This window comes from Nerophis lumbriciformis, linkage group LG08 (genome assembly GCF_033978685.3).
Source record: "Nerophis lumbriciformis linkage group LG08, RoL_Nlum_v2.1, whole genome shotgun sequence".
Taxonomy (NCBI): domain Eukaryota; kingdom Metazoa; phylum Chordata; class Actinopteri; order Syngnathiformes; family Syngnathidae; genus Nerophis; species Nerophis lumbriciformis.
The window spans coordinates 30,651,407-30,674,199 of NC_084555.2; the positions used below are offsets into that span (position 1 = coordinate 30,651,407).

General features: G+C 43.9%; 2 protein-coding genes across 4 annotated transcripts in view; one reads left to right on the top strand and one right to left on the bottom strand.

The window, feature by feature from the left end:
• The window catches only part of LOC133611653 (uncharacterized), a 70,299-nt gene extending 59,289 nt beyond the window's left edge, over positions 1 to 11,010 (top strand). For all 3 annotated transcript variants that reach the window (XM_061968647.2, XM_061968646.2, XM_061968649.2), the window contains 2 exons: positions 6,042 to 9,689; positions 10,310 to 11,010. In XM_061968647.2, the coding sequence (XP_061824631.2) occupies positions 6,042 to 9,689; positions 10,310 to 10,365 (3,704 nt within the window). In that variant the 3' untranslated portion in view covers positions 10,366 to 11,010. The remainder of the gene's footprint in view (positions 1 to 6,041; positions 9,690 to 10,309) is intronic.
• A 218-nt stretch (positions 11,011 to 11,228) lies between these two features.
• On the bottom strand, positions 11,229 to 22,496 carry LOC133611654 (zona pellucida sperm-binding protein 3). Its single transcript, XM_061968650.2, has 8 exons — positions 22,025 to 22,496; positions 21,846 to 21,958; positions 13,905 to 14,011; positions 13,667 to 13,841; positions 12,202 to 12,319; positions 12,047 to 12,126; positions 11,896 to 11,984; positions 11,229 to 11,814 (listed from the first exon to the last, which is right to left on the bottom strand). Exons 1-8 carry the CDS (start codon positions 22,421 to 22,423, stop codon positions 11,288 to 11,290), a joined length of 1,608 nt encoding a protein of 535 aa, XP_061824634.2. The 5' UTR covers positions 22,424 to 22,496; the 3' UTR covers positions 11,229 to 11,287.
• Between the last annotated feature and the right edge of the window lie 297 nt (positions 22,497 to 22,793).

Below are 22,793 nucleotides of genomic sequence, written 5' to 3' on the forward strand. Positions count from 1 at the left end.
CCAGTCCATAGTGGATCCAGCATAACAGTAAGAGTCCAGTCCACAGTGGGGTCAGCAGGAAACCATCCCGAGCGGAGACGGTTCAGCAGCGCAGAGATGTTCCCAACCGATATACAGGCGAGCGGTCCACCCCGGGTCCCGACCCCGGACAGCCAGCACCCCATCCATGGCCACCGGATCTGTGTGTCTCCCCTTCCACAAGGGATAGGGGGGAGCAGAGGAGAAAAGAAAAGAAACGGCAGATCAACTGGTCTAAAAAAAGGGGGGCTATTCAAAGGCTAGAGTATACAAATGAGTTTTGAGATGGGACTTAAATGTTTCTACTGAGGTAGCATCTCTAACTGTTACCGGGAGGGCATTCCACAGTACTGGAGCCCGAATAGAAAACGCTCTACAGCCCGCAGACTTTTTTTGGGCTCTGGGAATCACTAATAAGCCGGAGTTCTTTGAACGCAGATTTCTTGCCGGGACATATGGTACAATACAATCGGCAAGATAGGCTGGAGCTAGACCGTGTAGTATTTTATACGTAAGTAGTAAAACCTTAAAGTCGTATCTTAAGTGCACAGGAAGCCAGTGCAGGTGAGCCAGTATAGGCGTAATATGATCAAACTTTCTTGTTCTTGTCAAAAGTCTAGCAGCCGCATTTTGTACCAACTGTAATCTTTTAATGCTAGACATAGGGAGACCCGAAAATAATACGTTACAGTAATCGAGACGAGACGTAACGAACGCATGAATAATGATCTCGGCGTCGCTAGTGGACAAAATGGAACGAATTTTAGCGATATTACGGAGATGAAAGAAGGCCGTTTTAGTAACACTCTTAATGTGTGACTCAAAGGAGAGAGTTGGGTCGAAGATAATACCCAGATTCTTTACTGAGTCGCTTTGTGTAATTGTTTGGTTGTCAAATTTTAAGGTCGTATTATCAAATAAATGTCGGTGTTTAGCAGGACCGATAATCAGCATTTCCGTTTTCTTAGTGTTGAGTTGCAAGAAGTTAGCGGACATCCATTGTTTAATTTCATTAAGACACGCCTCCAGCTGACTACAATCCGGCGTGTTGGTCAGCTTTAGGGGCATGTAGAGTTGGGTGTCATCAGCATAACAATGAAAGCTAACACCGTATTTGCGTATGATGTCGCCTAGCGGCAACATGTAAATACTAAAGAGTGCAGGGCCAAGAACCGAACCTTGGGGGACTCCGCACGTTACCTTAACATAGTCCGAGGTCACATTGTTATGGGAGACGCACTGCATCCTGTCAGTAAGATAAGAGTTAAACCACGACAAGGCTAAGTCTGACATACCAATACGTGTTTTGATACGCTCTAATAAAATGTTATGATCGACGGTATCGAAAGCAGCGCTAAGATCAAGAAGCAGCAACATAGATGACGCATCAGAATCCATCGTTAGCAGTAGATCATTAGTCATTTTTGCGAGGGCTGTCTCCGTAGAGTGATTTGCCCTGAAACCGGATTGAAAAGGTTCACAGAGATTGTTAGACACCAAGTGTTCATTTAGCTGCTGTGCGACAATTTTTTCGAGGATTTTCGAGATAAACGGAAGGTGGGACACCGGCCGGTAGTTTACCATGAGGTCAGGATCGAGCTTAGGTCTTTTGAGCAAAGGATGAATAACCGCTTTTTTGAATGCTAGTGGAACAGTGCCAGAGGAAAGTGATAAGTTTATAATATTTAGCACTGATGGACCTAATAATACAAAAAGCTCCTTAATAAGTTTCCCAGGAAATGGGTCAAGTAAACATGTTGTTTGTTTTGTCCCATTGACACATCTTAACAATTCCTCTAATGTTATTTCATCAAAGAGAGAGAAACTATTTTGGAGGGCGGTATCCTTCGTAGATACAGTCGTATCTGTGTTAATAGAACCCAGTTGTAGCTGCGATGCATTGTCTTTAATCTCCTTTCTAATGAGTTCAATTTTCTTATTAAAGAAATTCATAAAATCATCTGCTGAGTGGGTGGAGCTACTGGGAGGAGTCCCTTGTTGGGTTAGCGATGCTACTGTACTAAACAAAACTTTCGGATCATTTTTGTTGAGGTGGATGAGATTTGAGTAATATTTAGCTTTAGCTAGGGTAAGCATGTGTTTATAAGTTATTAAACTATCACTCCATGCTTGATGGAAAACCTCAAGTTTAGTAGCGCGCCATTTGCGTTCCAGCTTTCTACATGATAATTTATGGGCTCTAGTTTCTTCTGTAAACCATGGGGTGCGCCTTTTAGGGGCTCTTTTAAGCTTTAGCGGTGCTATACTATCAATGGTGTCGCGCAGGGCGTCGTTAAAGTTGTTAGTGAGGTTATCAATAGAGCCGACATAATTTGGGAATGGTGCCATTACCGAAGGCAGTAGGCCAGCAAGAGTCATCGTTGTGGCAGCATTAATGTTGCGGCTGCTATAGTAGTTATTATTATTAGTTTGTTGACAATGAGTCAGAACTTCAAATTTTATAAGGTAATGATCGGACATTACTTTAGTATACGGGAGTATCGTAACTTTGGAGGTGGTGACACCCCTGACCAGCACTAGATCTATCGTATTACCGTTGCGATGCGTAGGTTCATTTATTATTTGTGTAAGACCACAGCTATCAATTATAGTCTGGAGCGCCATGCACTGAGGGTCCGATGGGGTATTCATATGGATATTAAAGTCCCCCATTATGATTATATTGTCGGCGTGCGTCACTAAATCAGCAACGAACTCTGAAAATTCACTGATGAAGTCTGAATTGGGTCCTGGGGGGCGGTAGATAACAGCCAGGTGGAGAGGCAGCGGTGTGACAAACCTCATAGTAAGCACCTCAAACGAGTTATATTTATTATTTAGGTTCGGGGTAAGATTAAAGTTTTTATTGTGAATGAGTGCAACTCTCCCACCCCTTTTAATGGGACGGGCAATATGCGCTCCCGCATAGCCAGGAGGAGACGCCTCACCCAGCGCAAAGAAATCGTCTGGTTTGAGCCAGGTCTCGGCGAGACCAATGACGTCAAGATTATTGTCTCTAATGACCTCATTAACTAATAACGTTTTGGAAGATAATGATCTTATGTTTAAGAAGCCCATATTATAGGTAGTGGGCTGTTTTGAGGAGTTTTTGTTGAAATTATCCGTAGTAGCAATATTAATAATGTTGTGTTTATTATGTGTAGTGCACTTTAAATAATTTCGACCATATCTAGGAATTGATATGACGGGAATTTTCCGATTGTTTGCTTGATGTTGTGATAAACCGAACGCATCATAACTTGCCACCTCAGTAGAGCGCATGTCTACTTCTGACACAGAAAAAACATTTTTTGAGTTGTGTATTGTTCTAAAATAGTTGCTATGTGTGCAGGTATTATCCAGCCTGGCGCTGGCTAGTTCTATTTTAACAAACTTCTCACCCGGACTAGCGCTTCTTTGAGGATTAGCCTTTCGCTTTGTTGTTAGCCCCGCTCGGCATCCCCGCTTCTGCTTCCGCTCACACCGCTTACGTGTCTTCTGTTGACGGTCCCCGCTGGCACTTAACTCCGCTGCTTTAGAGGCCGCTGGATGTAGCCAGCGAAGAATCCCCATGCTAGCGAGGAGGTCGAAAGTACCCGCATCTTTCAGCCTATAACGGCCCGATCTATCCACATCCAGAATCGTCTGTCGGTCGTATCTGATCACGAAGTGTCCACGCTGTGAGCCAGCCATGAAATAGACAGAATTGACGGGTATTTTTGCCAAATCGCTCTACACCTCCAAGAGCGTCTGCAAGCCGCTGCCATCAGGGCGCCGCCATCTTGAATTCAATCATACATACAAATCATACATAGTTTTTGCTCGGGTGAGGTTACATTCATGATTTAACTTTGCGTCTACAGTAGAGATGCGCGGTTTGCGGGCACAACCGCGGAGTCCGCGGATTATCCGCGGATCGGGCGGATGAAATAAAAAAAAATTAGATTTTATCCGCGGGTCGGGTCGGGTGGTTGAAATAAAAAAAAATTAGATTTTAAATAGATTCAGGCGGGTGGCAGTTAAACCAATTCGGAAATATATATACATAGTTAAATGTTGTTACCCACATACGAAAAACGAGCAGGCACCTGCTGCATATGCCACAACAGAAGAAGAAAAAAAAAAGAGATGGACACTTTTACGGAGCGGAGAAGGGACGCCTCGCCGGGGGAAGGGGCCTCGGTCCCTGACGTCCAGGGTCACCACCGCGCCCACCGCACCGACACCCCGCCTCGTCCGCCTTCGCCGCGGCCGGCGTCACGCGCAGCAGGTAAGCAGCTTACCTGCCCGCCACCCCCGTGGCCGGGGGCTCGTAACAGGGGTCACTCCGCGCGCTCCGCCCGCGCAGCTTACCTGCCCGCCACCCCTGTTGCCGGGGGCGCGTAACAGGGGTCACTCCGCGCGCAGTGCGCTCACGAAAAGGGTGGGGCTCACCCTGGTTGATATAGACAGCAGGACGGTGGCCATGGAAGTCGGAACCCGCTAAGGAGTGTGTAACAACCCACCTGCCGAATCAACTAGCCCTGAAAATGGATGGCGCTGGAGCGTCGGGCCCATACCCGGCCGTCGCCGGCAGCGAGACGCGCTTGGAGGTGCGCTCAGCGCGGCTCCCATATGATTGCGCACTGGTGTGCGTCTGGGTCGTGACAGCGTGGCACGCGAATGTCTGTACTGCATTGGATCAGTCTCCTTTCTTTAACAGGCAAAAGCTTTATAACCTCACTAATGCCTTGCATCGTCTATATTAGATATATAACAACGGGCGGGTGCGGTTCTGATCAAATGTTACATCGGGTGGATGGCGGATGGTTGACGACTTTCTGATGCGGTTGCGGATGAAATAATTGCCTATCCGCGCATCTCTAGTCTACAGCTATGTTTGCTTTTGTTGTTGTTGCATTCGCCATTTACGAGTGTGCATGTTTTTCCTCGTCTTTATCAAAATATTATATATGTCAACATTTTGTATGTGCTGAAAGTTTCATTTATGATCATTGCCTTTGGTAAAAGTTTAACTCTTTTAGGTTTTGCTCAAATTTTTTTTATTTAGATTTGCCGAGTAGCAAAAATATGTTTCAAGAACTCTGAAACAACATAAAATGCAAATAATGTCAAGATAATACTTAAATGAGAAATACTCAACAGAAAAAATATATCAAACAAACCTTTAACAAAGTGATCACTGCAAACTTGTGCGTTCTTTGACTCTGCTCCCTTGGTCTGGAGTGGGTGCCACTTTTCTCGTCGTCTTTCATAAAATCTTGACATCTTTTGCTCTTCTTGATTACCTCTCGAGGAACTCTGATGAAACCTGTATCGCTTTTGCAATTTGAACGGTTCCAAAAAGGCAAAATGCTGCCAGAACACACTGACAATGGACTGTCACTGGCCCACCACTTCGAGCCTCGCATAGTTAATGAGCCGGATGTGACGTCAGATAAATAAAACCATTAGCAGAAGTTAATTTCGATAGTCAAACATAATCTAGAGTGGAATTTCTGAATAGGAAAACAGTCTGATTAAGTGCTGTGATTAAGGATGCTGGTAATGCAAATTGTTCATATTTTGATCCAATTTTCCTACAATAGTAACACGAATAATCTTTTCTAAGGTCAATATGATGCCCTTTTTAAACTCTTAACTGGTAGTGCAGACAGCACTTGAAATGCCTTATGCATTTGTACTTATTATAGATGTGTTACTTTAAATATTAAAATAAAACACAACTTAAACACTCTTCCTTAACTCTGATAACAAGTGAAGTTTTGCACTTTCCAGTCGCTTCTGGTGTTAATGCTCACTGTCTTTGCTTAACATCCCTTATTGAGACCAGTCCTCCTGGAATGTGTCCTAAATGCTCTCACTATGGTGACATAATTTTGTTATGTGTAACAGTTTGAAATCTTGTGTGATTTAAAAGTCCTATTTAAAAAATAAAAAATAAAAATCTTCAATCGTATGACTTTAGAGGTTTCATTGTATTAGTTAAATGAGCTTATATTAACGAGCCCTTCTTTTATTAGGATTGGACAGGATGCCTTCAAAATTTGAGAGAGAAGAGGGATTCAACGATGAATGTGACAGCGACCATCAAGGACCCCTAAGTGTGGAGCAAATGACGACCAATGCTAGTCATGTGGATGACCTGGCGCTGCTGCAACGATTGGGCCCTGACTTGTTGGACGGGCAGAGGCCTCAGTCAGTGGCTTTTCCCTCCATGACCACTGCCAACAGTCTCCAGCAGGAGATGCCCTCCCCTGTAATGTTAATTTCTCCGCAGGCTACTTACATGTCCAAAATTATCCCAAATGCTGTTTTGCCACCATCTATTGAGGTGGTGGAGATCAGCCGTGGCCAAAGTCGCAACAGCCTCCGCACTGTCAGCAAGAGTAGCCTGCTTTTGTCTAGCCCTTCCCCATCCCGCACCTCCTGTAGAACTACTTCTTCCAAAGCCTCCAAAGGCACCTATTCCTCCCACCACAACCCTTACAACTTGTCAGACACCTCCTGTTGGAGCCACTCTGAGTCCTCAGAGACTTTGGTGTCTGACTCTTCAACCATCTCCAGCGGCAATGCCTCTAGAAAGGATAATTCTCACGACAATGAGACTTCCTCTAAAGTCACCTTCAATGGCAATCTCAGAAACAAGGAAAATGAAGGCAAGAGGGATGGGCATTTTCGCAGCCTTTCCATCATGAAGCCTAAAAGGGCCCCGCCTCCCCCAAGCCGTTCTTATTCTCTGCACAACAAGATGAAGCGGCGGTCACGGGATTTAGCAGAAGCGGTGGACATTTTAAAGGAGTCCTCTCCTCAAAGTGTCTCAGCTTCAACTGGGGGAAATGATGAACCCGAAGCTTCTCCTGTTACAACCATGGACAGTCCTGGCTACAATGGGGACACCAGCTCGCTGGAGGACTCCACAGGTTCTGTGTTATTTAACTTGTCAAAATTACAACAGGCAAGTGATTCGTCCAAGGCGGGAAAGATAATTTCTTCTTCACAAGGAAAGAGAGAACCACTGCAAGATTCTAGCAAAATAATCTCCCCTTCCAGTGGCTACTCAAGTCAAGACTGCACATCCCCGCAACTTCAGCCTGTTAGCTCCTCGCCGAAGCACAAAAGAGGGATCCTAGCAAAGCTTCAAAGGTTATTTCCCAGTTCCTCAGCTCCATCCCCCCTCTCACAGTCTGAAACCCATGAAAACAGCAAATCCATGAAGGATAAGATGTCTCAACAAGACAACGTGGAATCTGCAAGCGTCAGCCCCTCTGTGAGGACCTTGCGAGAACTTTTTGACATCCCTCCACATCCCAAAGTCCATGCACCTCCAGCTCCGCCTCCAGAAGTCTGGGCTCATAACAAACGCACCTTTGAATTGCTCCTGGGACCCCCAGCTCCGGACAATGTATATGCCATTATAAAAAAGAATCCAAAAGACAGAAGGCAACAAAGGCCATCTCCTTGTGTGTCTACATCTGTGTCTACCGAGGGCTCTGTGAGGAGTTTAGCAGGAGAAAGAAAAGGGAACAATCAGACGGTGGGGGCTATGGCTGGAATTGCACATGCGCTAGAGACACAGAAAGTTGAAGAAAGTGCACTTTTGAATGCGAATGAGGTTCACCAAATAAGCAACGAAAGACTGACTCAGAAAGTTGATTTAGAAGGGAATGGGAACGTGAACGAGAATGATGAAAATGTACGAGTAAATGACATACTGAACGGAATGTTAGTGAAGGCTGTAGAGAAACGTGAAGAAAGGCTAGCGGCGAAGAGAGACAAAGACACAATGTCATCCACACAATCATCAGAAGTGAAGACTAAAGTGGATGTTGTACATGCCATTTCATTAATACGCTCAACTCCATCCCCATCTCCTCCTCCGGCACACCTTCCTCCTGAGCCTCCTGGCAGACAGGTCAACAATGCTGTGTCCTATGACTCTTCCTGGCCCCCACCACCTCCACCAATAATACAAGTGGTGAGTGTGCCTGATGAGAGAGATTTCCCCCTGCCACCTCCACCCTTAATTAGTGAAGGAGGGTTAATTGCGCCCCTGCCGGCATCGCCACCCAAGTCAGTACCTGCTGCAATGATAATTACAGAGCTTCACTCCTCCAGTACCACTCCATCTGTTGTTGTGGTCACAGAGCCTGAACTGCAGGGGTCTGGAACGTCACATGTGGTTGCACCTCCGCCTCCTTCAAGTATACCACCTCCGCCATCGTACACAGCCCCTCCTCCGCCATCGTATGCCGCCCCTCCTCCACCAGTTACGGTTGTAACCCTTCCGACGATTACAGAGGTCATCTCTCCTCCATCCAAAGATGTCTCTTCTCCAAAACCTAAAAAGGGTTCCCCGCCACCCTCTAGAGAGGTTACAGCTGTGATAGCTAAAGCTCCCTTGGTTCAAATGCTCCATTCTGCTATAACAAGAAACATCTCTCCACCTTTAGTCAAGGCTAAAGAGGATCCCTCTACTGAGGTTGCTGAAACAATCTCTGTTCAGTGTTCTGAGGTGGTTGCTCCTGCATATTCTCAAGAGAGTTGTTCTCTGTCTCCTGAAGAGGAAACCCCGGTTTCCAATCTCTATCCACCGCAAAGTATTCCTCCTCCACCACCCCCTATTGAACCCCTAAAGTTACTCCAACGTTCATTGGAAGCGAAAATGGCCCTTCAACATGAGACCATCTCATCTGAGTCTCAAAGTGAACAGATTTCATGTAATACAATTCTCACTTCGCCTCAAAGTGTTCCACCGCCACCTTCCTTGGAACCCCTCCCTGCATTTAAAGCTGCACCCCCAAACACTGATGAGGTCCCTGCCAATGAAACCCTTCCTTCGCTTCAGAATGAAGCTATCATCCCTTCTTCACCAGAGAAGCCTGAGGAACTCACTTGTTCTCCACCTAATGGCATTCCTGTGCCACCACCTCTTCCCATGGGGGGGCTGGACTCTCTTTTGCACCCGACCAGTCCTGTAAGCACAGCGAAAAAAAGCCCTGAGCCCTCATCTCCTGTACAAGAAGAATCTCTCCGTGTGGTAACCCCTTCCCTTCTGCAGATGGTCAAACTGCGGCCTGTAAAAAGCAGCCCTGAACCTCCCATAGCAGAGGAGCCAGCGAAAGATAAGGACTTTTTGACAATTCAACAACTCAATGACCAAGTCCAAACAACCCTGCCCATCAGTGAGGCTCCTCAGAAGCCCATTAGAAGATCCTTAATCATACTGACACCTTCTCCTACAGCCACATCTCCACCCGCCTCCCTACCAACTCCACCCCAGTCCCAGTCGGTTGTTGTTCCACCTGCACCCACGGTCCTCAAGTCTCCAGTAATCACAAGCCCTCCCTCCATGAACCTACAGGAGGCCATACGTATGAGGACAGCTGCCAGGTCAAAAGACAGCTCTGCGCCTCGCCTCAGCTTCCAATTGCCTACATCGCCAAAAGACGCCTGTCACTCTCCCACCAGCACGGCAAACTTTATTTTTTCGAAGAACAACAAGAGAGTGGTGATAGAGACCAAGCCACAGGGAGACATTTCTACAACGGAGATTAATGAGACAGAGTTGATAAAGAAAGTAAAGAGGCCACCACCTGTTGCAAAGAAACCTAAAACAAAGGCCATGGATGCAGAAGGCAGTGATGCAGCACAACCAGAGAGCATCATGGGTAAGAGAGAATACTCTGCAATGTTTATTTGTTAATTCCCGATTACCATAATGCCCTTTGTATAAGACAAACTGTATTTAACACACAAAATGAAGCTGTTTTTATTAGTGAAATGACACCTGCTAGATTATATTTGAAAAAGGATAGATTCCTTTGCTACACTGTCAGTGTTTCCTTCAAAATAACATATTTTGACCTATTTCGTAAATAATCAGACCCTTTTAAATGTTTCACTCTGTTTTGCTGCAGCCTTTTGCTAAAATCATAGGTTATTTTGTTACTCATTAGTTTACACTGAGCACCCCATCTTGACAGAAAAAAACAGAAATGTAGAATTTTTTGCAAATTTATTAAAAACAAAAGAACTAAAAATTACATGGACATAACGATTCAGACCATTTGCTCAGTATTTTGATGCACGTTTGGCAGCAATTACAGCCTCAACTATTTTTTAAGACGATGCCACAAGCTTGGCAAGCTTTATTTGAAAAATTTAAATTATGGCTTTCTTCCTGTTGTTTCTTTCCATTTGTTGTAAAAGTGCAGAGCAGAGCAGAACACTGACTAAATCTTATCAGATAGTTTCGTAGAAAATAACTTTGTACTTTCTCCATTTCCAGATTCAGCGGAAAAAAGGCATGACTCAGCAACAGGTATTGCTGAAGGAGAGACATGATCCTTCCACAAGAAGACGAGATGGTTTCACTGCAAGTTGTGAGATGACAAGATGTCACTTTGATGCAAATGGTGTGGGTCTTTTTCTCCAGCGGACATGTAACTTTGTAACTCAGTATGTTTTCTTCGTTCTCAGCTTTACTGGTGCGAGAGAAAAGTACTGCCTCCTGCTCTTTGAAATCGATTGTACCGTATGTCCTGCTGAATCAATGTGGGATCAAAATTCCAACAACGGGACTTAAGGGCGCTGAGCTGTAAATATAGCATGTTGATGTCATTTACCAAAGACGTTTCCAAAAACATGTGACAGAAAATGAATCTTAAGTTATTTTTGCTGTTGAAAACAAAAGAGGGTCCCAACAGATGTAAGTTGTGACTAATAAATCAAGTGTTTATGCATAGCTCTTATATTAATGTGTGTTCTTTTCTCACAAATTCACTGTCACCCTTTCATTTAAGGTTGTGTTCATGACCCATAATGTAATCTGGGGTCAGTAAATGACGAGTTATACTGAAATTCCTTTAGAACACATTTTTTGCTGCTTTTGGCTCAAATAGTGGGATATTTCTGCTTTGAACCCTAATTCAGAGACTAATGTAATAAATCATGTATAAAAAGGAAAGAATAAAGATTTATGGACACTAAGATTCTGCTTTTTAATGCATTTGATTGAAAGATTTTTCATGCGCTTATTTCATGGTTGACCTGAATACCTGTAGGACAGAACGATGAATGAACTACCGAATATATTCTATATTTATTAGTGTTCAGGAATGTTTAACATGATATTCATTACTAAGTCTTTTTCATACACGTCGAGCCGATTGGAGATTGTTCACATGTACTGTGCTTAGTTGAAAGACAAAATAATGAAGCCCTTAACTGAAATGTGACATTTTATTGAGATGGCAGCGTGAAGAAGCTACCTCCATGGGAAATACCAGGTCTGCTCTTTATCATCTCCTTGCTCATCATTGTGGACCTCAAAGAATCGTGTTCTTGTCCCATTTGTGGGATTACGCTTTTCTTCGTCGCCTGGGTCTTCAAGTTGCTTCACATTTCTCTGCTGTGTGACTTGTGACGCCAACATTCCCTGCGACTGCAGCCATTCATGCAACGCTTTCCCTTTTGTTTGATTGACTTGGACTAACTTTCTTCCAAGTTCTTCCTTCAGCCTCTCTGAAAAGTCGTCCTCAACTTCATATCCCGATCCATTTTCTCCGAACTCATTTGAAACGCTCTCTTCTGACTTTTTCCTCTTTGGGTTGGCAAACTTCTCGACTGCAAGTTCTTTCTTTTTTTCTAGAATTAGACTTTTTGTTCCTTCATCTTCGTCATTCTTGAATCCATTCAAGGATGGGTGTTGGAGATGATTTGGTCTTCTGACAGGCAGTAATCCTTCCTCTGCAAGCGGCTCATCGGCAACCAGCAACGCAGTCCTTACGGAACCTTAAAAGATTTGACATTTATAATGCAACTGAACTAGTAAAAAAGATATTGGCAAAAGGCAGCTAAAGTAAAACCGCACACCTTCCATGAAGGTTTTGTGCGACTTGAAGGTCTCACATCGTGAATCACAGCACTCACATATGGAGTCGTCCCCTGAGAGAGCCCTCCACCTAACATATGCACAAATATTTTCATTCCACTTGGAAAGATGTGAAATTATCATTAGGCTCACCTGTCCTCTTTGTAGGTGCATGATTTGTGTGCTGGACCTGGCTTCTCTGATGTGACAAATAATTTGCAGTGAATCCTGATCTAAGAACAGACACAAAAGCTTAAATAACTTTTTTTCTTTTTTTTTAAAGCTGAACAATGGCTGCTACTTTTCACCTCTTTGTCTGGGTCGGAAATGAACTGGAAAGCTTGGAATGAGAATCTCAAGGTCTTGTTTGTGTGAGAGATGAACTGAGAAGCCCCTCCTGGGTAGCGCTTGCTGTCCAGCATGCAACTGTGGATAGCATGAACGTCTTAAACACCACCAATGGAGTAACCAATATGTGGGCCATTCCACCCCATCGGTGCCATTTCCTTTTAACTTGTAAGTAAACGTACATTTCTGTCTTTTTTCAACTCTAAATTTGTATTATTTATAGCATATTAGCCCATCTCAGGCAACTGGTTTTGTTTTTGTACATGGTCCCGAAGTGACTCATTTGATTAACATGACTGAAAGTAACATGTGAGTTCTTAGCATAGATGAAATACATGAAATATAGCAAAAGAGCACTTATGCTATTAGCATGTTGACACTCAGCAGATCAAAAGTGATTCAACTAAAAATGAAAATACAATTTAGGGTAACAGGACTGTACTGAGATCACCCCAGTCGTCGTTGAAATATCAAACAAACGAGTGAAATTACTTTTGGATTTGAATGATACATCCCGGGGACCATGTGATTTATGGCATATTCCACATTTTTCAGAGGGGCTAATATGTTAGGGTAACAGGACTGAGTGAAAACCATGGGACAAAATGTGTGTGAATCTTAACTAAATTGTGTGGTTTTTAAATTTTTTTTAAAGAAAATAAGCTTAATGCATAGTTGACATAAGTAGTAATATACATTTGTACAAAAAATAGAACATTTCTGAGGGATTTAAATTATTGTATTTCATGGTAAAGTAAAATTATAGGACAGGACAAGCAACAATTGCTATTTTACCAGTGTTAAAATAGTTTTTAAATTGGCATTCATTAATTATGCAATCAGTTCAATGCGCCGGTTCATTTTAAGGCACATTTATACATTTTATTTCCTGGAAATTAGGGCTGCAGCTATCGGTTATTTCAGTAATCGATTAATCTATTTTTTAGTTTGTTCAATTAATAGAGTAATCGAATAAAACACTTCATAGCTTCAATGTGTGTTTCAGAGAAAATAGTTCAAACTTTTTTCTGCTTGCCATTACCATTCTTTTTCCAAATATATGCACATCAATATTGAAACTGCACTTTTAACGTCTGTGAGTTAAGTTAAAAAAAAAGAAAAGAAAACTGCACTGTTAGCAGCTCACTCACACCACCGCGCTCATGTGCATTACATTGCAGCGGCCTTGCAGGAACTATTTCCACGTATTTAAATTTTTAAATTTCCGGGTGCTCAATTCGTTCCGTATTTTACTAATGTTTATTAGTTACACTCAAACGATTAACCAAAGCAACTGAATATAAACGTAATCTTTTTTCTAATTGAATTACCAGATTAATCGTTGCAGCTCGAAAGGGGACGCAGATGGCATTGATTCACTGGAATGGCCCTGTAGTGTTAATAGTTGCTGTACTCTATCCATACCCTAAATCTCCAATGATTGTGTATTTGTGGGATGAAGAAGAGCTGCTAGCTAGTGAAGCGTGGCAGCTGTTGATGTACAATTTCCTTCCAGCGGGCAGATGTGGAGCAGAGACTTGGACATGAACCTTCTGACCAAGTTGGTACACCCGAGTATCGACCGGGTTCGTCCATGAATCTGAATTCAACACACTGGTTTTACTTTGACATTATATTCCATGTGTACAGTTTTAAGACATACCATCCATCATTTGGATTAGGAACACGTTTCGACGCGCTTTCAGGGTTTTACGCACAACAGCAGCTTGCCATGTGGGCTTGACTGCCAGCTTGTACACATGGTGGTACCTGTACAAATACAGTAGGGGTCAAGTTCTCACTCACAACAAAATAAAGGATATACTTCCTTACATCCCAAAGTCAAAATCACACATTTCTTTCAAATGTTCAGCATGATTTAACTCATGCTTCTTTGCATATTTAATTTATGTAATAGACACCATGAATTGATTAACGTGGACCCCAACTTAAACAAGTTGAAAAACTTACTCGGATGTTACCATTTAGTGGTCAATTGTACGGAATATGTACTGTACTGTGCAATCTACTAATAAAAGTCTCAATCAATCAATCAATCAAAACACCCACTATATATATATATATATTTTTAAGAATATCACATTCTAACAGATTGTTTTGTGCTGTGAGCAAAACATGGAAATGCATGTTCGTATCAAACTACATAAAATCCCAACAAGTATCTTGTGGAATTTATTTTACATTCCACTATAAAATTGAATGAAAGTACTAAATGGTCCCTAGTGTGTGAATGTTGTCTGTCTATCTGTGTTGGCCCTGCGATGAGGTGGCGACTTGTCCAATGTGTACCCCGCCTTCCGCCCGATTGTAGCTGAGATAGGCTCCAGCGCCCCCCGAGACCCCGAAGGGAATAAGCGGTAGAAATGGATGGATGTATGGATATAAAATTGAATGAAAGCCAACTTTGAGTCCAACAGCGCTACTTACTGGAGAGGTTTGTGTATTACAGTCAATTATTGCAGTTAAGTTTTTGTTAATACTTTCAATTCAGATTAATCACGTTTGAATTGTAATTACGGTAATCGCAATAATCAGTTATTTACTTGTTTGCATAATTGAAAATTAACTTTAAAAACACCCCAATATTTTGGCACAAATGCAATTTCACTGTCAGAATGTCAGACAAAATGTTTTACTTGAATGTAAGTGATTTTTGTTCTCAACACCTGGTAACAGTTTCATATAAAGTCTAAATGTGTATTTTGAAGTCAAATTTGCCACCAAGCACACTAAAGATGCCCAATCATCTCATTTTATGCTAAACTGTTTTTATGCCACAGACCAGTGTGAATGCTAACTAATGTTTTTACCGTATTTGTCGGAGTATAAATCGCACTGGAGTATAAGTCGCACTTGCCGAAAATGCATAATAAAGAAGGAAAAAAAACATAAGTCGCACTGGAGTATAAGTCGCATTTTTGGGGGAAATTTATTTGATAAAACCCAACACCAAGAATAGACATTTGAAAGGCAATTTAAAATAAATAAAGAATAGTGAACAACAGGCTGAATAAGTGTACGTTATATGAGGCATAAATAACCAACTGAGAACATGCCTGGTATGTTAACGTAACATATTATGGTAGGGGCATTCAAATAACTATAACATATAGAACATGCTATACGTTTACCAAACAATCTGTCACTCCTAATCGCTAAATCCCATGAAATCTTATACGTCTAGTCTCTTACGTGAATGAGCTAAATAATATTATTTGATATTTTACGGTAATGTGTTAATAATTTCACACATAAGTCGCTCCTGAGTATAAGTCGCACCCCCGGCCAAACTATGAAAAAAACTGCGACTTATAGTCCGAAAAATACGGTAGTTTATCTTAGAGAGCCAAACCTCATGTATGATCACCTATTTCAAGTTAATGCGTAATATATCCCTATTATTTTAATCTACCACTTGTTATTTTACTTGAAAACAATGGATCATCTTAAATTTGGGGTGGTCTTATATTTGTTCCAATACTGTACAAGCCTGTAGGTGTAGTCAACAAATTGATGCTACTCTGGTGGTACCTGAGAGTTCCTGCTAGGTGTGTGCGATACTGTACATTTAGAACCGACAGCAAATAAACACAAGGACAGTATTACCAATACTGATAGTGTTTTACTTGTAAGTTTCACATGAACATCACAAAACGTTGCAAGATCCAGAAAAATGTTGCACATGGCAAAAATCCACAATAATAAGAACAATAATAATAGATCTTATTTGTATTGCACTTTACATTTGAACAACATACCCCAACACCAACTGCATGGTAGAAATGCTGCAAGTTGACTGAACAAAAACGGAAGTTAGTGATCCTACCGGACAGCCAGACCTTCACTACAGTAACATGGTTGTCTGGCTAACTTCCAGTTTCTTCTATTAAGTCGAAGCATTTGTCTCATGCAGTTGTTTTCGATATTGCATTGTTTTAGGTGAGTCACATTTTTTTGATTTGCAATATTTTACTGTTCATTAGTCATATATTCGTATCACACATTGTTTGTATTATTATCAATTATTCTATGCAATGTGTTTTGTGTTAATATTTTTGGTTGTCCAGAATGGATTAATTGGATTTCCATTATTTCTTATGGACAAAAATGGTGTTGATTTTCATACGATTCTGTCTATGACAGACTTTTTGCAACGAAAACCGAAGTACCACTGTATCTGAGTCTAACAATATCGACACTAACAATATGAACACAAAAATAAAACTAATTTCTTAAAAGAACCAGAAAATATTGATCTCATGAGACTAATATTGATCTGACACCGATACTACTGTACTATTAGTATCGCTCTTATCAATATTGGATTGACTCGCACACCTCTAGATCCTGGGTCAGAGTTCAAGCTTTCTTTCGAAGAAGAGGCCGAGTGATATATCACAACATCATTAAAGTTGCAAACACACTCGCTAACTCTCAGGTGACCTATGTTAGCCTAGTATGGACATTTATGGCAAGTAACCCCAGAGGTGCAGTGAAAGTGAAAAAAAGAGAACGTTTTTACTCATAATATTTTTCATTAGGTAACCCAATACCCATATTACAATATCTTCATAAAATATCTGTATGTAAACAATCAGATTCCGGTATGGCGTTACTAATATGACAAAGTTTTAATAAAAGTAATCTACATGTTTCTATTTCCAAACCAGTACTTGCAGGTTAAAATTACTTGTCAGTCATTCTGCGTCACTATGTCATTTTTCTTAGCAAAAATACATTGGTGTTCTTGCATTCTTGCAGATTGCTTAATCAATGATGATAGTTTTGAAAATTATTTGACTGCCCTTCATTGAGTCGACTAATGTTTGGTTGGACTATTACTTCCACACTATTTAGGGATGTAACAATGTGAGCATTTCATGTCACAATTATTGTAGTATCGTTGACTGTTCTTAAAAAGTACTAATACACACACACTGAAATCTTTTGATCAAATCTTTTTTTAAATAGCTAAAATAGACAGAAAAGCCACTATTTTGCATTTGTGTTTCTTATGCTTCACTAAGAGGGTTTTAGTCCTAGTATTTTTTCTGTTTTAATGACTAAGCATCGTTTTAAACATTGGTTTATACTGTAGTAGATTTATTTAAATGAAAATTGCTTGACAAAATCTATTGTTTATATTTTCTGACAGACATTGGCGTTCTACTCTTTTCATGGTTACATGGTCTCTACTTAGAGGTCGGTATCGGTTTTTGTATTATCGGTATCGTTTTTATTCATTTATTATTAAATCAACATAAAAAACACAAGATACATTTACAATTAGTGCACCAACCCAAAAAAACTCCCTCCCCCATTTACACTCATTAACACAAAAGGGTTGTTTCTTTCTGTTATTAATATTCTGGTTCCTACATTATATATCAATATATATCAATACAGTCTGCAAGGGATACAGTCCGTAAGCACACATGATTGTGCGTGCTGTTGGTCCACTAATAATACTAACCTTTAACAGTTAATTTTACTAATTTTCATTAATTACTAGTTTCTATGCAACTGATTTTATATTGTTTTACTTTCTTTTTTAATCAAGAAAATTTTAATTTATTTATCTTCCATCCATCCATCCATCCATTTCTACCGCTTATTCCCTTCGGGGTCACGGGGGGCGCTGGAGCCTATCTCAGCTACAATCGGGGTACACCCTGGAGAAGTCGCCATTTATCTTATTTTATTAATTTTTTTAAAAAGTACATTATCTTCACCATACCTGGTTGTCCAAATTAGGCATAATAATGTGTTAATTCCACGACTGTATATATCGGTTGATATTGGTATGGGTAATTAAAGAGTTGGACAATATCGGAATATCGGCAAAAAGCCATTATCGGACATCCCTATATCATATAGCGCTTACCTGGAATGAGACCCAAAGCGCTTTATATTATAAATAACATTCACCCATGCACATACACATTCTCGCACCATAAAAACACGTCCATCCATCCATCCATCCTCTTCCGCTTATCCGAGGTCGGGTCGCGGGGGCAGCAGCCTAAGCAGGGAAGCCCAGCCTTCCCTCTCCCCAGCCACTTCGTCCAGCTCTTCCTTTGGGACCCCGAGGCGTTCCCAGGCCAGCCGGGAGACATAGTCTTCCCAACGTGTCCTGGGTCTTCCCCGCGGCCTCCTACCGGTCGGACGTGCCCTAAACACCTCCCTAGGGAGGCGCTCGGGTGGCATCCTGACCAGATGCCCGAACCACCTCATCTGGCTCCTCTCGATGTGGAGGAGCAGCGGCTTTACTTTGAGCTCCCCCCGGATGGCAGAGCTTCTCACCCTATCTCTAAGGGAGAGCCCCGCCACCCTGCGGAGGAAACTCATTTCGGCCGCTTGTACCCGTGATCTTGTCCTTTCGGTCATAACCCAAAGCTCATGACCATAGGTGAGGATGGGAACGTAGATCGACCGGTAAATTGAGAGCTTTGCCTTCCGGCTCAGCTCCTTCTTCACCACAACGGATCGATACAGCGTCCGCATTACTGAAGACGCCGCACCGATCCGCCTGTCAATCTCACGATCCACTCTTCCCTCACTCGTGAACAAGACTCCGGGGTACTTGAACTCCTCCACTTGGGGCAAGATCTCCTCCCCAACCCGGAGATGGCACTCCACCCTTTTCCGGGCGAGAACCATGGACTCGGACTTGGAGGTGCTGATTCTCATCCCAGTCGCTTCACACTCGGCTGCGAACCGATCCAGCGAGAGCTGAAGATCCTGGCCAGATGAAGCCATCAGGACCACATCATCTGCAAAAAGCAGAGACCTAATCCTGCAGCCACCAAACCAGATCCCCTCAACGCCTTGACTGCGCCTAGAAATTCTGTCCATAAAAGTTATGAACAGAATCGGTGACAAAGGGCAGCCTTGGCGGAGTCCAACCCTCACTGGAAACGTGTCCGACTTACTGCCGGCAATGCGGACCAAGCTCTGGCACTGAGCATACAGGCAGCGGACCGCCACAATCAGACAGTCCGATACCCCATACTCCCTGAGCACTCCCCACAGGACTTCCCGAGGGACACGGTCGAATGCCTTCTCCAAGTCCACAAAACACATGTAGACTGGTTGGGCAAACTCCCATGCACCCTCAAGGACCCTGCCGAGAGTATAGAGCTGGTCCACAGTTCCACGACCAGGACGAAAACCACACTGTTCCTCCTGAATCCGAGGTTCGACTATCCGGCGTAGCCTCCTCTCCAGTACACCCGAATAGACCTTACCGGGAAGGCTGAGGAGTGTGATCCCACGATAGTTAGAACACACCCTCCGGTTCCCCTTCTTAAAGAGAGGAACCACCACCCCGGTCTGCCAATCCAGAGGTACCGCCCCCGATGTCCACGCGATGCTGCAGAGTCTTGTCAACCAAGACAGCCCCACAGCATCCAGAGCCTTAAGGAACTCCGGGCGGATCTCATCTACCCCTGGGGCCTTGCCACCGAGGAGCTTTTTAACTACCTCAGCAACCTCAGCCCCAGAAATAGGAGAGCCCACCACAGACTCCCCAGGCACTGCTTCCTCATAGGAAGACGTGTTGGTGGGATTGAGGAGGTCTTCGAAGTATTCCCTCCACCGATCCACAACATCCGCAGTCGAGGTCAGCAGAACACCATCCTCGCCATTGGTGTTGATAGTGCACTGCTTCCCCTTCCTGAGGCGGCGGATGGTGGTCCAGAATTGCTTCGAAGCCGTCCGGAAGTCGCTTTCCATGGCTTCCCCGAACTCCTCCCATGTCCGAGTTTTTGCCTCTGCGACCGCTGAAGCCGCACACCGCTTGGCCTGTCGGTACCTGTCCGCTGCCTCAGGAGTCCTATGAGCCAAAAGAACCCGATGGGACTCCTTCTTCAGCTTGACGGCATCCCTCACCGCCGGTGTCCACCAACGGGTTCTAGGATTACCGCCACGACAGGCACCAACTACCTTGCGGCCACAGCTCCAATCAGCCGCCTCGACAATAGAGGCGCGGAACTTGGTCCATTCGGACTCAATGTCCAGTACCTCCCTCGTGACATGTTCAAAGTTCTTCCGGAGGTGGGAATTGAAACTCTCTCTGACAGGAGACTCTGCCAGACGTTCCCAGCAAACCCTAACAATGCGTTTGGGCCTGCCAAGTCTGTCCGGCATCCTCCCCCACCATCGCAGCCAACTCACCACCAGGTGGTGATCGGTAGAAAGCTCCGCCCCTCTCTTCACCCGAGTGTCCAAAACATGAGGCCGCAAATCCGATGACACAACTACAAAGTCGATCATGGAACTGCGGCCTAGGGTGTCCTGGTGCCAAGTGCACATATGGACACCCTTATGCTTGAACATGGTGTTCGTTATGGACAATCTGTGATGGGCACAAAAGTCCAATAACAAAACACCGCTCGGGTTCAGATCCGGGCAGCCATTCTTCCCAATCACGCCTCTCCAGGTTTCAGTCGCTGCCAACATGAGCATTGAAGTCCCCCAGTAGAACGAGGGAATCACCCGGGGGAGCACTCTCAAGTACTCCCTCGAGTGAATCCAAAAAGGGTGGGTACTCTGAGCTGCGGTTTGGCGCATAAGCGCAAACCACAGTCAGGACCCGTTTCCCCACCCGAAGGCGGAGGGAAGCTACCCTCTCGTCCACCGGGTTGAACTCCAATGTGCAGGCTCTGAGCCGGGGGGAAAAAAGAATTGCCACCCCAGCCCGTCGCCTCTCACTGCCGGCAACGCCAGAGTGAAAGAGAGTCCAGCCCCTCTCAAGAGAACTGGTTCCAGAGCCCTTGCTGTGCGTCGAAGTGAGTCCGGCTATATCTAGCCGGAACTTCTCCACCTCGCGCACTAGCTCAGGCTCCTTCCCCCCCAGCGAGGTGATGTTCCACGTCCCAAGAGCTAGCTTCTGTAGCCGAGGATCGGACCGCCAAGTGCCCTGCCTTCGGCTGCCGCCCAGCTCACATCGCACCCGACCTCTATGACCCCTGCTATGGGTGGTGAGCCCATTGGAGGGGGGACCCACGTCGCCTCTTCGGGCTGTGCCCGGCCGTGCCCCATGGGGGCAGGCTCGGCCACCAGGCGCTCGCCATCGTGCCCCACCTCCGGGCCTGGCTCCAGAGGGGGGCCCCGGTGACCCGCGTCCGGGCGAGGGAAATCTGGGTTCCTTGTCGGTGTTCCTCATAGAGATCTTCGAGCTGCTCTTTGTCTGATCCCTCACCTAGGACCAGTTTGCCTTGGGAGACCCTACAAGGGGGCATAAAGCCCCCGGATAACATAGCTCCTAGGATCATTGGGACACGCAAACTCCTCTACCACGTTAAGGTGGCAGCTCAGAGAGGAGTAAAAACAACAAACAAAAAAAAAAAAAAAAACGTCTGTCTCCTATTATTTTTTTCAAAGTAACTGTAGCAACGCTAAGCAATTGCCATTTACCATGAATTGATTAACGTGGACCCCGACTTAAACAAGGTGAAAAACTTATTCGGGTGTTACCATTTAGTGGTCAATTGTACGGAATATGTACTGTATTGTGCAATCTACTAATACCAGTTTCAATCAATCAAATTAATTCATTTCAAGAGTGGCGGGAACACGGTACCTTTGATATCGACATTCAATGTCGACGTCAATCTGAGGCTTCCTTCTTGGAAACCTATTGCTCGAAGGTTCATAATGGAGGATGTATTTGTAGACCAAAAAGTCGCGCGTCGCCTGTAAAGGGAGTTATTTGGAAGTCGTTTTGGAAGCAGAAAAACATGAGCAGTCACGACGCGGTACCTCAAGCCTGGAGTCGCACGCCGTCAGCGGGTAGGTGAAGAGGAAGTCTCCGTACGGTCGGAGGACACCGGTGCCTTTGCAGTTGCTGCCCAGCTTGAGCTCCGACTCATCCGCACCGAACCCGAAGAAAGAAGGCTTGACTCGGACAACAAGGTCGGTGGTGGAGCAGGTGACGGAAACGTCAGGAAGGTAAGCAAAGTCGAACGATGTCGACCTGGGTTGTGATGCTCGCTGAAAATGGCCCAGCGAAGCCATTAAAACTGGGGCAGGAAACTTGTTTGATGTCGACGCTTTTTGAGATTTTGATAACTTTCTTTCTCTCCTGAGAGCTAACGGAGAGCCAATAAGGCTATCAAGTGCTAAGACGCCAAATAAGACGTAAAGATGTCGTCTTTGCATGGTCTTTCCTCGCTAATTGCGCGCGTGTAAACACACGTTATAATCACAGCTGGAGACAATTAGCCGTTAGGGTTGGTTTTCAAGCTCATTTTAATGACCTTGGTACAAACATTTTAATGACGTACATAAAACTGAATCACTTTAATATCAATAAATATATTAAAGAAATGTACTGCCAGCCTTCCTGAGTCCCAATCCACCTGTCCGCCATCATTGAACCCATCACTTGTAGACTTTAAAATGTATTAGTCTTGATTCAATTTATCATATGGAAGAATTGCCCTGAAAATATCAGCATATCAGTAACATTGAGGCACTCTATAAAAAATGTCCATAACATCCGTTACAACACAAAAGCCGCGGTTTCGTT